This window comes from Candidozyma haemuli (assembly GCF_002926055.2).
Source record: "Candidozyma haemuli strain B11899 chromosome Unknown G_2014730914, whole genome shotgun sequence".
Lineage (NCBI taxonomy): Eukaryota > Fungi > Ascomycota > Pichiomycetes > Serinales > Metschnikowiaceae > Candidozyma > Candidozyma haemuli.
The window spans coordinates 802,236-817,821 of NW_020289905.1; the positions used below are offsets into that span (position 1 = coordinate 802,236).

Below are 15,586 nucleotides of genomic sequence, written 5' to 3' on the forward strand. Positions count from 1 at the left end.
CACGCCCATCCTCCATCCACCACTTCCACTTCCCTCACTTCCCTCACTTCCACTTCCCTCACTTCCACCAACTACCAACTCCCATCCACTTCCACTTCCACACCCAAAACCTCTACCTCTCCTCCTTCTCTTCATCTTTACTTTCTCTTTACCTTTTCACCTTTTCACCTTTTCACCTTTCCATCTTTTCTTCCTCTTCTCCATCTTCTCCATCTCGCTCGCTCGTTCCTCGCGATCGAGATGCCTTGGCGCCAAGGCCGCCGTGCCCCCAAAAGGCCCCAAGCCCAAACGCCTTGCTCCAGCTCCAATCTTCCAAGATAATGTTTCTCCCAAATGCCTAGTTGGTGCACTCCATTGCATGCGGCGGAACCTTTTTGCAACCATTTCCACCAAATGCCGTGATATATAAACCTGGGATTCTCCCACCATCCATTCACTTTCCACCAAAAGATGTCTGCTCAGACTGGCGATGTGCTTGCGATGAACGTGGAAAAGTCCGTGGCGGTCCAGGAAGCTCAGGCCCAGGATTCTGCCTCCTCTACTGAAAAACTTCCCTTGGAAACTGTCGATAAGGTTTCTTCATCTACTGACTTGGAACTGCAAGATGAAGGCAGAGAACCAACACCAGAAGAGATGAAGACGTTGCGCCATGTTTCTGAAAAAATCCCTCTTTCGTGTTGGCTTGTAGCCATTGTGGAGTTGGCGGAACGTTTCTCCTACTACGGCTTGTCTACACCGTTCCAGAACTACATGCAAAATTCTCCAGACGATAAACCCAAGGGTGTGTTGAACTTGAAGAACTCGGGTGCTACGGCTTTGTCGTACTTTTGGCAGTTCTGGTGCTACGTGACGCCTATCTTTGGTGCTTGGCTCGCTGATACATACACTGGCAAGTATAATGCTATTTGTATTTTCTGTGGTATCTACTTGGTGGGTATTTTGATCTTGTTTATTACGTCTTTGCCGCTGGTGGCTTCTCATAACACTTCTTTGGGTGGTTTCATTGTGGCCATTATCATTATCGGTTTGGGTACTGGTGGAGTCAAGTCGAATGTGTCTCCATTGATCGCTGACCAGATTCCAAAGACTAAGCCAGTGATTAAGGTGTTAAAGTCTGGTGAAAGGGTTGTTCAGGACCCCAACATCACCATCCAGAACGTCTTCATGTTCTTCTACCTTATGATCAACATTGGCTCGCTTTCGGTCATTGCAACCACCTCTTTGGAACACAACGTGGACTTCTGGGCTGGCTACCTTTTGCCCTTGTGTTTCTTCTGTATCGCTCCGCTTGTGTTGCTTTTGGGTAAGCCTTACTACGTCAAGGTGCCTGTGGGAGAACAGGTGATTGCCAGAGCGTTCAAGGTTTCGTACCTTGCCATCAAGAACAAGTTCAACTTTGACGCTGCCAGACCTTCGCTTAACCCAGACGCCAAATACCCCTGGTCTGAGAAGTTTGTGGAAGAAGTCAGAAGATCCGTCTACGCTTGTAAAGTGTTTGTGTTCTACCCTATCTACTGGTTGGTTTACGGTCAGATGATCAACAACTTTGTGTCCCAGGCTGGCCAGATGGAGCTCCACGGCTTGCCTAACGATATCTTGCAGGCCATCAACGCCTTGACGATTATTATTTTCATTCCAATCTGTGAACGGTTTGTGTATCCGTTTATCAGAAGATTCACTCCATTTAGAGCTATTACTAAGATCTTCTGGGGCTTCATGTTTGCTTCCAGTGCCATGGTTTACGCTGGTGTTCTTCAGCACTTTATCTACCAGCAAGGCCCATGTTACGATATGCCTAAGGAGTGTGCTGAGGAGTTCAGAACGGTTCCTAACCAGATCCACGTTGCTATCCAGACTCCTGCTTACTTCTTGATTGGTATGTCTGAAATCTTGGCTTCTATTACTGGTTTGGAGTACGCCTACACCAAGGCCCCAGTTTCGATGAAGTCGTTTATCATGTCGCTTTTCCTTGTCACCAATGCGTTTGGTTCTGCTATTGGTATTGCTCTTTCGCCAACCGCCGAGAACCCCAAGTTGGTCTGGACCTACACTGGTTTGGCGGTGTCTTGTTTCATTGCTGGCTGTCTTTTCTACATTATCTTCCGTCATTATAATGATAAGGAGGATGAGTTGAACCAGTTGGATTATATGGAAGACGATGAGATCAGGTTGCAGCCGATTACTTCTATTCTGGAGAGTTTGGCTGCCCGGTAGTTAATGTATAGTAACGAGTTACGGATAAGAAAAGGCCAAAGCCCAAGGCGAGGAGGCGAAAGGCCCAAGGCGAGGAACGAGCTTGGGCCTTCGCCTTTTGATAGTAGAATAGTCTTAGGATGTCTTGTTCAAAGGCTTAGATTGACAGGTTTAGTATGACAGGCTTAGTAGACAACTAAGAAGGTCTTCTAAGACAGCTCTATGACTGCTTTGGCAACCATTCTTCGTCTTATCTTGGTCTGCTTATCTTGATACCTACCAAGCCTGGTTTGTGTTCCAAGTACCTCTGCTTATCTTATCTTTGTGGAACTCCAAACAGCCCAAATGTCCAAAACAGCTCAAAACAGCCCAAAACAGGCCCAAAACAGATTTCTTATCAGGAGCTGTTCTTGGGATCTGTAAGTGACGCTGGGGTACGGGGAGACAATGGAATTCCATTGCTTGCCAAGAGGCTTGGTCGCTTATCTGTTCTTGGTAGATAGTAGCAAAGATGGGTTGGTTGGGAAGTCAGGAGGTAAGTCACGGGAGATTCACCGTACCCAGAGGAGCCAAGGGGAGGGTTCAGTTGGAGGGTTTAGTTGGAGTTGTGGAAGTGGAGACAGAGTTGGAGTTGGAGGGGTGGAGAGTTGGAGACATGGTTGGAATCCAGGGAAAGTGGTCATCAGGAGACCTACAAGAAATGACGACTGAAAGATTAATTTTGGTCTTGGTGGGTCACTTTTTATTGAAATTAATCAGTAGATAGGCTTAAGAGAGTAGTGTTTGCACTGAAGATAAGATACTTCTCTGGGAGTACTTTTAGATGGAGAGCATATGGAGTGAACTCTGGTTCATGGGTAGACCTCTGAAAATGCCCTTGTGTGGTTAAGAGTACAGTTCTAAATTTTGATAATAGAGTGATTTAAGAAGTAGTTCTTTATCGAGAAACAGAATCTACATAGTTGGGTGTTCAACTGGAAGAGGAAGGTACCATGTCTGGCACATGTCACTCTCTTAGCTTCAACAAGCTACAATAGACATCACCGAAGGTTGACCAAAGTAAAGCAAAGAAGTTAATAAGTGTAAAGGAAAGCACAGAGAAGCCCCAACTTCCTGAATATTTGTAGAAAGAAGTCATTTTTTGATTTGTCACTAAACCTCTGGTCTTCCTTGGTGACTACCTTTCTGGAGACCATTCTTCCATGGCTGCAAAGCTACATTGGCTGTTCTCTAGTCACTTAAATGGCATATTTCTGTCATTATTTCCAGCAATATTCCATTTAAACATACTCAGTTTGCCTTTTTTCCGCTTTAAAGGACATTTGCTGCCTTTCCAGGTCAACCACTACTCCAAGAGGCTTTCACAGTGATACATGGCCAGTAACCTAAAGTGGTCTTATAGATTTCATTTCTTGAAAATTTCAATGTTCTTGAATATCCACCTTTTTCCATTTTAAATCCAAGATAGCTATTCTTTATAGACATTTGTTATAGCCATCATTGTAGCCATTAAAGCTTCTTCTCCATCAGTGCTTCCTCTGAGCTTCCAGAGCCTCCACTTCTACATAACCAGCCAAAACGACGAACCAGCCCTATTTTGTTTCTTCTTTCCCTTTACCCAATTAAAATAATCAAAACACTCCAAAACATCATATACCAAAAAAAAAAAAGAGTAGATCCATCTAATGCCCCAGGTCTTCTCATCTCCCATTACTTCAAAACCACTGGACCATCATCCACTTAACCCACCTTTCTCTCTTTTTTCTTCCTACCACCACCTCCAACTCACCGCCTTCCACATCCTCCTTTTTTTATACATACATTTTTTCACCTCCATCTCCTCCCTCCACCTCACACAACAATCACTGGCCTCTTCTCAGTGGTTGCAAAATACTCCAAATACGTTTCAACCGTCCGCCAAAAATCACCATTTACCCCAAAACAGCCCAAAATCCACCAAAACATCCGTCTCCTCCACTCCAACCAACCCTCCAATTTCCACCCCCAAATTCCCAAAACTCACCCTCCACCGTCCATTTTCCACTTTCCTCGGCATACTCGGCCCATCGCGCATCACTTCTCAACTCCAACTACCACCAACAACTAACCAGCCCACATCATGTTCCTTCCACTTATCATTCTTGCTATTGTGTTTTGTGCCATCTCTCTATATCTTCCCTACTCAGCAGGCCTTACTCACCTAGAAAGAAGAAAGAGAGAGAAGAAAGAGAAGGACACTCAGACATCCAACGAGTTCCAGGGCTACGTTCCTCCAGATGAAGAAATGAGAAGACAGAGGGAGGAGGACGAAAAAAGAGGATTGAAGGCGAGAGCCAGTGCTTTGAAAGAGAAGCTCCATGTTACTGCTGAGGACATGCCGGTGCTGATTCGGTTGAACCAGGAAAGTGGGTTGCGCAAGAGAGGAGAGAAGGTTTCGGCAGACCACAATCCGAATAACTACGATTACGATTTGGACGAGTTGATCCAGGATGAAGCTCGCGAGGCGAACGCTGCAAATATTAAGGCGGCGTATGCTGGGCAGCAACTTGGTGGTGATAAGGAGTCCATGGTTTGAGGAAGTGAAAGAAGTTGCATTTCCAGGAAGAAGAATTCCTGGCCTGTTCATAGAAAAGCATTGACAGATGGAGGATGTAGGTGGACGTGGGGCGTGAAGAGATGCCAGGCGGTTTCTGGATGGCCTGGATGGTTACTGGTAGGTTACTGGATGGTTCCATATTCTATTTACACTGATGCAATGGACCTGAGGTAGTAACAGACAGCTGGAACCCTGGGAACCCGTCGTCTAGCTAATCCGGTCCATGAGGTCGATGAGGTACCCTTTTTTGATATAGTTGAGCTCGTCCCGCTGGTAGAGCTCGGCCGTAGAGGGTCCGTCTACGGAGGCCTTGGAAGCATTGGCTTTGGATACCGCAAGTGCTTCAAATAACTCGGCTCGATGGTCGCCTATCTTCAAGGCAGACTCTGGTTCACTCTTGCGTATCACCAGGATAACAGCATCGTATATCGCCAGAACTAGCCGGTCCAGAAGCTTGAGAAATGCGCCTTGTTCAAGCGGTAAACTGCCTGAGTCTGGCGTGATCGTTTGATGAAGCAAACTCTCCACTTCTGGATGCATATGGAGCCTGTCGAGTTTATCTTTGAGTCTTAAATCTGTGCTGATTTCATGGTAGGCGTCATGGAGCCCTATTACCATGGCAATAGTATCTTTGGCGTCTTCCAAAGTATGGGTTCCGTGCTGGAAGGACTCAAACACTTTGAGGAACACTCGGGTGCTTAGCGGAAGATGGCACTTGTGCTCCATGACTTGTAGAAGCAGCCGTATAGTGGAAAAGTCAGTACCTGAAGATGAATAGTAGTCAAGTAGTGGAAGGAAGGTTATTTCTGTGGGAAAGATCTTGTGGGTACCTTTTTGAACAGCTTCTTCCACAGCCAAAGCGTAGAGTTTCTTATCTTCTGGCGTCAACCGTTTAATGTACCCTTCTTCAGCTTCAAGTGGTCTGTCCAAGACTGAAACAACTGCCTGGACGACTTTCTCTGCACTTTCGGGGGCTCCTGCCTTCACCAAGGCGTAGACAATGCAGTTGAGGTTCTCCACGTCCAAAAATTCAGGAAACTGGTCTGCCAAAAGGGCACTATACTCCAAAGCTGTATCTGTATCGCCATAATCAGCATATCCGTAGATCAACCTTTGGAAAGTTTCCCGATCCGGGTCAATTTTGCCAGAATGCTTTTTATCCAAATTAAGTAGCTCCTTGACGTCTTCCACGGCCTGTTTGTTCTCGTTTCGAAACGCAGTCAATAAAAGCACATTTATCGAACTCAACGGTATAGGCTGTGGAAGCGACTCTTTAAGCAGCTTGTACGCTTCCCAGGTAAACAATTTCGGCAGAAGATCACCCCCCTTCTTCTCTCCAGCACTTTCTCCAATAGCCGTATCCAAATACAGCTTCTTTCGCTGGGCAGCTTCAACCTCATCCAAAACGTCCTTTCTGTCCCTGAAAAAGCCCAAGTAGATCAACTGGTTCTGCTCTTCCACAGAAATAGGTATCCCAGCCTCCTTCAAGTCGCCAATCACCTTCCAGCACATTTTAACATGCGCTTCCCTCTGCTCCATCTGTTCCTTATACCCTCTGAGTATCAGTGAAGGCAGGTAGTACCCAGAACCCAGAGACGCCACGAAACTCGGCTTCACAAAATCTCGTCTCTTCAAGATCTCCCTCATGAAGCACTCAAAGTCCTCTGGCTCCATATGCCCCACTCCTGGACTCGGTAGCTCCATATACTGTCTGTACAAGGCAGAATGGTTAACCAACGCTCTGGGCGACTCAGGCGCCTCGAGACGAGCCAAGGACTGTTTGTATGGATACAAGGTCTGAAGAAAAGCCACGTACTGGCTTGGATCAGGTTTATGGACCATCTGGTTGTTCAATTGGCGTAGTCTTTCTGCTCTTTGGGTTAGTTCATGCAGAGGCAGCTGGGGCCGTAGAGCTCTGGGGCTGGCGAGCTGGGAAAGGTAGGGGCGGGAGGACGTGGCTGCCACGTGACTTAGTAGTAGTTTGGCTGCTGTTTGGGCCTTGGCGGGGTTTGGCATGGATGATGTCTGGTTGGAGGTGGATGGTGATAGTTGGTGATGATCGCGATGGGGAGGTGGAGTGTGGGATTCCACGAAGACACAACAAAATGGGTATCAACAGAGAGATAAAAAGTCGGGGAATCTGAAAATCTACTTTTTATGACTCTGGAGGTCCTGGTTGCCTGGTTATTAGCTGTTTCCACCTCAATCACGTGACTTTACACGAACTTTTCAGCTACTTTTTCACCTTCACCAAAACCACCAACCCCATCCAATGAAGATCCAACACAACGCCACCAGGGTCTTGGAGAGAACGTCCCATTTCCTCCAGAAAGGCGTCCTCTTGGACAGACCCGCCTGGGTCAACTCTGTGGGCGTCCACCCCACCGGCTACGACATGACGAAAAGACCCAAGAAGCTCGAAGCTGGTCGTCAGCCTGTAGACCCCCAAGACTTGCTTGCAAAGAAAAAAGGCAACTACTACAACACCAGAACGTCACGCACAGACCGCCGAAACACCCACGGCAAAGTCAACGCCATTCCCAAGATCAAGCTTTTGGAAGACCAGTTGAGAGATGTCTTCTACCATCAACATCCCTGGGAGCTTGCCAGGCCCAAGAACCTCGTGGAGACCCAAGGAGACGATAATGCTCATTGTGACTGGTCACGTATGCTCCAGTTGAGCAAACCTTTGGACGGAGAGCTGGTGGTGCAAAGAACGTTGTACTTGTTGAAGGATAAGCCTAAGGCTAAGGGTACGCTCTTTGAAGCGTACGACCAGGCTCGTTTTGAGTTTTACCAGTTGCGTATGGCCGAGGAGATGGAGGCTACCGTGCTGCGTGAAGAGCTGACGATGTACGGTTCCATCTACCCAAGCACGAATACTGACTGGGGTATCCAGAAGGAACAAGAGGCTATTGATGATTGGGCACCAAAGGCCACCGAGGAGACCAGAGCGTTGCGTGCCACTATGGGAACTTCCAAGACGCTTGCCAGGAACGATGCAGAGGAAGATGATGGGCCCTCGATCTGGGAGTCGTCGGTGGGCGAAGACCAGGCTAGAGAGTAGACAGAGGAGGCATGTAAATAGTGAATATTCAGGCACGAAGGAAGAAGGTGTAGCGGGAAGGGATATGGGAGTGAAGGGAGATTGCTGGAAGTGTAATATGGGTACTGCCAGTCCCCATGATAGAATTAGTGATGTAGGTTGATGATGTGCTTCTTTTTTGAAGGAGAATGAAGCGAGAGTATCTCGTCAGCCAGAGCTGATGATTTAATTATTGAAGGAATAGAGATTGGGCAAGGCTGTCATAAGAGCCTGAATTGGGGCATAGGAGTTGAAGAGTAAATGGCGTTGACTGGTGGATGGAGAAAAAGAAAAGGTTGACGGATTGTCAGTGGACTCTTCAAGTGCTGTAGGAGGAATCGAAATAGGTGAAATGTGAATATGGAGCTGCTGGAACGAGATCGTTTAAACCATTTCTTGTCTCCAAAGCATCATGGACCGAATGTATATCACGCTGCAAGTCAAGCAACGTAAACTAACATTTGTCTTCGTCTCCATCATTAATAAGGGAACAAAACTCGGCGGTTCGTCCTGGAACAGGTATGAATGCTTTGTCTTAGCGTTCTTCAAAGTAGGCAGTCCCACTTCATCTGTAACAGTAGTCCTCCATCCTCCATCTCTAGCATTACTTCATCTCATCACCAAACTTGTCACTTTGATCTCAATGACTGTAGTCTTTTCGTTAAACCAGGGACATCCATATAGTACCATCTGTTTTTCATATATGGAAGGTTCCCTTGTCATAGGCAATGAATGGATCTGCGTCCCATTCCCTTTCTCTTCCTCTTCGCTTCCACCATGAATGGGAACTAACGTCCCCATTCATGGTTCCCATTCGTGGGCCTACAATCGGCCAAAAAATGCATATATTTCACACTATCTAATGATGGCCAGCCTCAGGCTTCTTGATCAACTTATCGTAAACCAAGTACGCAGAAAACGCCACGGTGGCGATTCCAAGCCCAGGAAAGGCCGACTTGAATCTGTTGATTCTGGAGAACTGGCCTTCGTATCTCCACGCGTCTCTCTTGGCCCAGGGATTGCTGCTCATGGCTGAAAGTCGGTTCGGGTTCTGGTTGCAATGGATTATTCGCAGATGCTCTTATTGGTGGGCTGGGCGTGCGCGAACCGAAACATCCAGACGTTCTATAATGAAGAAGGTAAGGGATGGAAGAGAATTATTCTTGATTGATTTGGAAGGGTTTTGGGCAGGTAGGTTGGCAGATGTTGTTTTTTTGGTTGGTTTCTTGTGTGGGTGGAGCTGGTGTGGTGGATTGAGCATTGTAGAGGTATAAGGACTGTTGTGTTCTAAGTGAGACGGTTTATATCATGTACTTTGTTTTTGTGATGCGTTTAATGAAATTAGGTATATTTGTCTAATTTGACCTTTTCTGACCTCTTTTAGTGTAATTGTGGTGGTTATTGGAGGGTTGGTTGGCGTCTGTAAATGGCTGCGAAAAGTGCTTAACTATGAGGGAAGTGGATAGTCAAGGAACAGCTCTAGAGATGTAAGTGACGACAATAAGACATGTTATGAAGTTCACTGGAGGCTCTAAGACTAATCTCCTTGTCAGTTGGACATTTAATATTCCTTTCGAACATAAGGTTTGTCTGTGTCTTGGAGGTCTTGAAATAGTAGTAGAACCAAACCACCAACTTTGCCATATTTCAAAGGAAAGCTTTACTTTTCTCAACTTCTCTACTTTCCTTCTTTGGTTTTGAAGCTATGAGAGTTCATTCTGTATCCTATTAGGCTATTCCTTGCTGGTTAACCTTCCTCTTTGGTGCATCACCAGAACCTTATACTTAACCAATGGAAATGGTGCACATTTTCTGGAATATAGAGCTTAATGCTAAACTAAGAGCTGAATACGGTGCACTTAGTGAATTTAAACAAAATGCCGTAAAAATCACTCCTTTTTATACCGATTTTTTCTGAACTGCCTCAAGCACTGTGCACCTCCACCACTCTTCATCAAAGACATGTCTACCAAGAGCACCATACATTCCATTCCTTTCCCTTCTTGATTAAATAAACAATCTAACTTCTTCTTTCTTATGTGACAATTCCAGAAAATATGTCTTCCACACTACGGCATATCCTTCTCTGATATCTACCTTCCATGTCCTTGAACACCACCAACACCGTGTCCTTTTTACTTTTCCATTGCACAGGCTTCTACATAAGTCATTCAACTGCGCTCCTTTGACTTTAAGATATTACTTGTAGCACCAAAGCACCACCATAAACCACTCCCACTCATCTTGACTCTCCCTTCTTATCATTCCTCGTTCACCGCCCAAATCACCCCTCCATTTCTCCCAAACTTCTCAATCCCAGGTCCACAGTTAAACTCCCAATATCCCGTTAACACCACCAAACGAACCTCACCATTCCATTTCTTCCTCCAACCCTCCAACCCTCTTCTCCCCATCCCTTCCTTCCTTCACCCCCTTAGCGCATATTTTGCAACCGCACTAGCCACGCCTTTAGAGGTGCAGAATGACATGTCTTCCATGCAGCAGGCAACATAATATCGCATAGCAACGCAAAACCAACGCTACCCTCCCTCCCTCCAATTCCATCTCCCAATCGCCATACTTAATGTCTTCGAGCGAACCCAGCCCATTGGAAAGACTTGTGGGTGAACCTGAGCCGCAGCAAGAGCTCCTTACTGATTCTGAAGGTGAAGACGACTTCGTCAAGAAGTATGGGGAAATCGACTTCAAATATATAAAAAGACCCAAGGACGCTGTGTGGTTTATCAGACCCCATGCACTCAATTACTTTAAAGATGGAGTGTTGTACCGTACCAAGGGAGAACGGCTGTCGGCAAAAACAGAGTTGTTCCTTGACTTGCTCTATGTGGGAATCATAGGAACAGTGGCTGGCGACGCTTGTGAGAATGCTTCGTGGTTCTCCTTGTTCAAGTACGTTTTGGTGTTTTTGCCGTACTGGACTGTCTGGGCCGATATCAAGGATGTCACCAATTACTACTATAACGAAGACTTGTCGCAGAAATTGTACCTTTTGTGGATCTTGGTGTTGCTTACGACCTCTGTGAATGCCCAGTCGGAGGTTTTGGAGCTGACTAGGGGTGCTGTTTTCACAATTGTGCCGTATATTCTTTGCAGGTTATCATTGGCGTTCATGTTGCTCTTCTACTCGTTCTATATCCCAGAACACCGTCCTCAGCAACGTCTATACTTTGTGTTTTTGATCCTTACAAGTTGTATTTGGGTGCCAGTGATCTTTGTAGGGCCAAATACAAAGTTGGTGCTTTCACTTGTTGCCATTGTGCTTGAACAGATTACGTTTACGGTTGTCTTCCACCCTACCACCAAACAGTTGTTGAAACTCTCCATGTCTACAGCCCTTAACATCGAACACGAAGTGGAAAGGATGTCTGCGTTCTTCACCGTTGCCATTGGCGAGTTCTTGACGAAAATCACTGCTGAGCTGCCCATTGGCGTAGGCTTCACCAGCTTATACCCCAGAGCCATCTTCTGTCTTGTGATTGCGTATATTCTTTTCTGGCTTTACGATAACGCTGGAACGTCAGAAAAGGCTGTACATCCACTTCGCCACAGCGCTTTTCGTGCCATTACATGGATCTACTTACACATTCCACTTATTGGCTCAGTGGTGCTTGCTGCAGACGCTGCTGGAGAACTCTTGGGTATCCAAGAACCTACGATCTTTGGCTGGGGCAGAAAGATGAATGAAGTCCCTATAGATCCAGAACTCAACGTTTATTCACTTACCTTGTTCTTTACTGGCGGTTTGTGTGTCACTTTGCTCAGTATCACTGGTATTGGGTACTTGGACGATTGCAGAGACCCTCCAGGTACGTTTTTGGTGCTGAAGTTCTGGAGAATCTTCTGGAGGGTTCCCGTGGCGCTTTTGATTCTCTTGTTTGGGTTTTTGAATATTGGTACCTCGGCGGTTATGGGTAATACTGTCGTGCTTTTGCTTGTGCTTTATGTGTACGAGAGTGTGGTTGCCACGCCCAAACGGTGTCTCTGGCTCCCGAGGTTTGCCAGTGCCGATGAGTATGAGTAGGTTTAGGAGAAGGTGATTTTAGGAAAAGAAGTTATGGTTAAATATTCAAATGTTGTTTCATGAGGTGGTTTGTAGGGAAGGTGGTGAAAAGACGTGGGATAAAGAAGAGTAGGACTGATTAAGAACTTTGGCAAATACTGCTGTATTTAGAATCCGGCTTTACTCTTGTTCATCATTAAGAAGTGCTTCAGTGCTACTTCTGTTAGTGTTGATGCGTCTATTGCTGTACTTTCAGGAACCATCAAAGACTAACCAAATAGAACACTAGAGTTTAAAATAAAGAAAATAGAAGAAATAAATTAGTAACCGAATATTTATAGTTACGCCCTTTCACGCTTTTCAGAGCATTTACAGTTCCCTACTGACTGTCTACTGGAACTACCACATTACCAACATATATATATCCCCTACCAACGAACCTCCCAGTCCCCAAGTTCCCAAGCCCCTCCCAAGCAAACCAACTCCAAATCCACCCACAAAACCCACCCTACCATTTTCAAACCACCCTTCACTCTCCCCTTACACATACCTCCACTGCTTACAAAGCACCATCTGCTCACCCAGTCCACACTCCACCAACCGCCACTCCACCAACCCAAAACGAACATACCCAAAGTAACACAAATCAGCACTTTCTCTCGATCCTCTTTAATCTCAACCAACCTCCATTCCTTCCTTACTCGTCCTTCTTTCCCTTCCTCCCTCCTCCCCACTTACCTCTCCAACCGCAGATTTGCACCCACTGCCAAACCACCACCGCCTCTCCAAATTTCCCCAAAACTTCCACCACCTTAACCCTTACCCCCAAAACCACCAAACCCCAAAACCTCCCTCCTCTCCCACCACTCTCCATCTCTCCTCCTCCTCCTCCTCTCCCACCTCCATACTTAACCATCACCATCGCGCACTAACCTTATATATATACATCTACAACTACTACTCAAATCCACATAACCCTACTGTTTATCCCATACCAACCCTCCCACGTGTCTTCTCCACCACCGCATACCCTTCTTTCCTCCTGTTTTTGTCCAGATGACCCGTATCCAAGTCATGGGACCGAAATCTGGGAACCTGGGGCCTGTGAGCTTTCGAACATGCACTGATCTGGAAAATGGCGTTGTGACTAATAAGGTTCTTGTGAGTATCAAGTTGGGGTCAAGACTACGGCAGGCGGCGCCACCGGCGGCGCCTGCTCTGCTGGGGCTGGACCTGACAAGGCCTAACGTTAGCCCCCAGAGAATCACACGAAGCCTGGCAAAGGCATCGCCAGAGAAAAGGGGCGCTGAAGAACTACCGAGGACCGTGGAACCCGAGAAAGAGCCGCCTCAGATGGCTCCTCTTTGGCCTGTTCCTGAAAGAAGCGTTCCGCCTTTGCTACATCCCCAGAACACTCCACCAGCACAGCCAGAACTGCTGGCGCCGCCTCCAGAGCCAGCAACACAGAAAGATACGGATTCCGAGTCTGAACTTGAGGTTCTTGAGGTTCGGGTGCTTCCACAGCGGTCCAGACCGCAGCAGCTCGAACTAGACGAAGAAGACTCCGATTTGTCATCTCTAGACGATGAGCTTAACCATGCTCTTTCGTCCACGAACACTGTACCTACACAGCTTGTCACGTCTCCTAGGAAGGAGCCAGAACCACAGAGGAAACCGTTTCAGCCTCCACTACCCATGCATAAACTTCTACCTACGTTGTATAAGCCCATCAAGCTTAAAACGTCTCCAGCGCCGCCTGGCTATAGGAACATCCCGCCAAACTTGGTGTGTGCTATACAAAGAGAGCTAAATACGTTTTTTGATACCGGTGGCGACGACCAAGACGACCTTGAGGTCGTGGGAAAGATTGTTTTTTCACTTAAAGATCCATACTCGGCTACTAAGATTGCTCTCCCGGTGAAGGCTACAACGTGCCGCCACTTCGAGTGTTTTGACTTTGATAATTTCTGTACCTTCTCGAAAATGCCCGCTGGCATTCGCCACAGTTTACGGAAATCGCTTGTACTGAAGAGCCATGATGCTAGACGACTCGAGCAGCTTTTCCTCAAACAACAGAAACTCATTTCTGAAGGAGCGCTTCTGTTCAAGGCTCCTGGACTCGTTTACCCGCTGTTTTCTGAGCACGGCCAGATGTTTTTCCTGGAGGTTTACTGTCGAACACCGCCATTGTACAAATGTCCGTTGTGCGATGAAAAGTTTGGCTTGAAACAGCTTTACATCAGCGATATCTTCAACTTTTTTGTCAAAACGACGCCAAGGACCATCAGCAAAATAGAGTTGGTCGAAACTGACCGGTACAAGCTTATAGATGAAGATACTCCTGTCAAGGAGGAAAGAACAGAAACGCCGGACGTGGTTGTTCTTTCTGAGGACGAGTCTGATGATGGAGAGGTGAAGAAAGAGAGTGCTGTGAATAAGTCGTTCAGTGCTGAAGACTTTAATGACGGCTTGGACGATATGTTGACGAAGATTAGTCAGGACGACGGAACATGGAACAATCCAGTGACCCTCTAGGGAACAGTTGGACACTTTTGTATATATTGGGACAAAGAAGGTGATTTATTAGCATAGGCCATTCAATTAACGTTATTGATTTGAGATATAGAGGGAGGTTATGGACAAGTGATGAACTACAAGGCTTGTTCGTGGCATAAGTAGAAGATAGCAGACGGGGACATTCTTGGTTATTTCGATGTCAGCTAAAGATCAGACAAGTCTGATTGGAGACTATTCGGTGCTTCTTTTTATACTTTCGTCGTTGGTTACATATTCTTTTGCTTAATAGACATTGACTGACTCGAGGTAAGCATTAAGTAGGAAGCAGAACGCCATTCGTCTTTTACTTGCTGGTTTAGAGCAACATCAAAGTCAGCAACTAAGTCAGGACAAAAAATCAATTACTCCAGTGGAAGTCTTTAAAGCTTTTAAAGGATTTGCTATGGGTTTCTTATAACTGTGGTTCCACTGGTACAAGAGTATTCGAAGAAGTAAAGATATAACAAGGAAGATCAGTGATACAGTAGACTTCGTTTTATAACGATAAAAGGAAAATGTTAGATGAAGTTGGACCTATGTTTTTCTACCTAACTTAACCTTAAATAACTTCTTCACCACAGCCTCGGTGGAGACACAAATATAAGTAGAACAGAGATATTGGTAGTAGCAGTATAATTAGACTAAACTTTCATAATTAAACAGCCTGATATCCCTCTTAAAACCTAGGAAGGCCTAAAGACGTCATTACCCTTAAAGGTTATCCTACTTAGTGGACCACAGTGGTTCCCTCTGAATGGCATTCTTGGAACTGCCATCAACAGCCATAGAAAGATATAGCTACCGGGCCAGAATATATACTACTTCTTTTGAGCCTTCTTCAATATCTTCCTTCTTGTTGACAACTTATGACCTTGTCTTCTGAAGCACTGTAGAGATTTGGATCTCTTCAGTTCCAGGCGTTACCATGAGAAAAGGTGGTTCCACAATTTAAACGAACAACCAAAAGCCATCACCCAAGACTCAAATTTCCAACTCCTCCTCCAACTCCAAATCAACAACTCCCACCAGCCTCCACAGTCCCGTCCCACCCGCCTCCGCATGTCGGCTTCACTGAAGGATCTTGCTTATACCCGCTGTGCTGCTCATCACGACTCCACAGTTTCTAGATGGGAAG

The 15,586-nt window shown here is 46.1% G+C and overlaps 7 protein-coding genes across 7 annotated transcripts; 5 read left to right on the forward strand and 2 right to left on the reverse strand. All coding sequences in view use genetic code 12, as the record gives it.

Annotated features, from left to right (window-relative positions):
• Positions 1–450: 450 nt before the first annotated feature.
• CXQ85_004457 (uncharacterized protein) lies at positions 451–2,214 on the forward strand (the record flags this gene model as incomplete). Its single annotated transcript, XM_025488073.1, has 1 exon — positions 451–2,214. One exon carries the CDS (start codon positions 451–453, stop codon positions 2,212–2,214), a length of 1,764 nt encoding a protein of 587 aa, XP_025341881.1.
• Positions 2,215–4,312: 2,098 nt separating this feature from the next.
• Positions 4,313–4,768, forward strand: CXQ85_004458 (uncharacterized protein; the record flags this gene model as incomplete). Its single annotated transcript, XM_025488074.1, has 1 exon — positions 4,313–4,768. One exon carries the CDS (start codon positions 4,313–4,315, stop codon positions 4,766–4,768), a length of 456 nt encoding a protein of 151 aa, XP_025341882.1.
• Positions 4,769–4,996: 228 nt separating this feature from the next.
• On the reverse strand, positions 4,997–6,631 carry CXQ85_004459 (uncharacterized protein; the record flags this gene model as incomplete). Its single annotated transcript, XM_025488075.1, has 1 exon — positions 4,997–6,631. The coding sequence occupies one exon, from the start codon at positions 6,629–6,631 to the stop codon at positions 4,997–4,999; it is 1,635 nt and encodes a 544-aa protein (XP_025341883.1).
• A 430-nt stretch (positions 6,632–7,061) lies between these two features.
• On the forward strand, positions 7,062–7,856 carry CXQ85_004460 (mitochondrial 37S ribosomal protein mS23; the record flags this gene model as incomplete). The annotated part of the gene is made up of 1 exon (XM_025488076.1): positions 7,062–7,856. The coding sequence occupies one exon, from the start codon at positions 7,062–7,064 to the stop codon at positions 7,854–7,856; it is 795 nt and encodes a 264-aa protein (XP_025341884.1).
• An 877-nt stretch (positions 7,857–8,733) lies between these two features.
• On the reverse strand, positions 8,734–9,518 carry CXQ85_004461 (uncharacterized protein; the record flags this gene model as incomplete). The annotated part of the gene is made up of 2 exons (XM_025488077.1): positions 8,734–8,906; positions 9,371–9,518. The coding sequence occupies 2 exons, from the start codon at positions 9,516–9,518 to the stop codon at positions 8,734–8,736; spliced, it is 321 nt and encodes a 106-aa protein (XP_025341885.1).
• A 940-nt stretch (positions 9,519–10,458) lies between these two features.
• On the forward strand, positions 10,459–11,916 carry CXQ85_004462 (uncharacterized protein; the record flags this gene model as incomplete). Its single annotated transcript, XM_025488078.1, has 1 exon — positions 10,459–11,916. One exon carries the CDS (start codon positions 10,459–10,461, stop codon positions 11,914–11,916), a length of 1,458 nt encoding a protein of 485 aa, XP_025341886.1.
• Positions 11,917–12,951: 1,035 nt separating this feature from the next.
• On the forward strand, positions 12,952–14,430 carry FGR3 (Fgr3p; the record flags this gene model as incomplete). The annotated part of the gene is made up of 1 exon (XM_025488079.1): positions 12,952–14,430. One exon carries the CDS (start codon positions 12,952–12,954, stop codon positions 14,428–14,430), a length of 1,479 nt encoding a protein of 492 aa, XP_025341887.1.
• Positions 14,431–15,586: the final 1,156 nt, after the last annotated feature.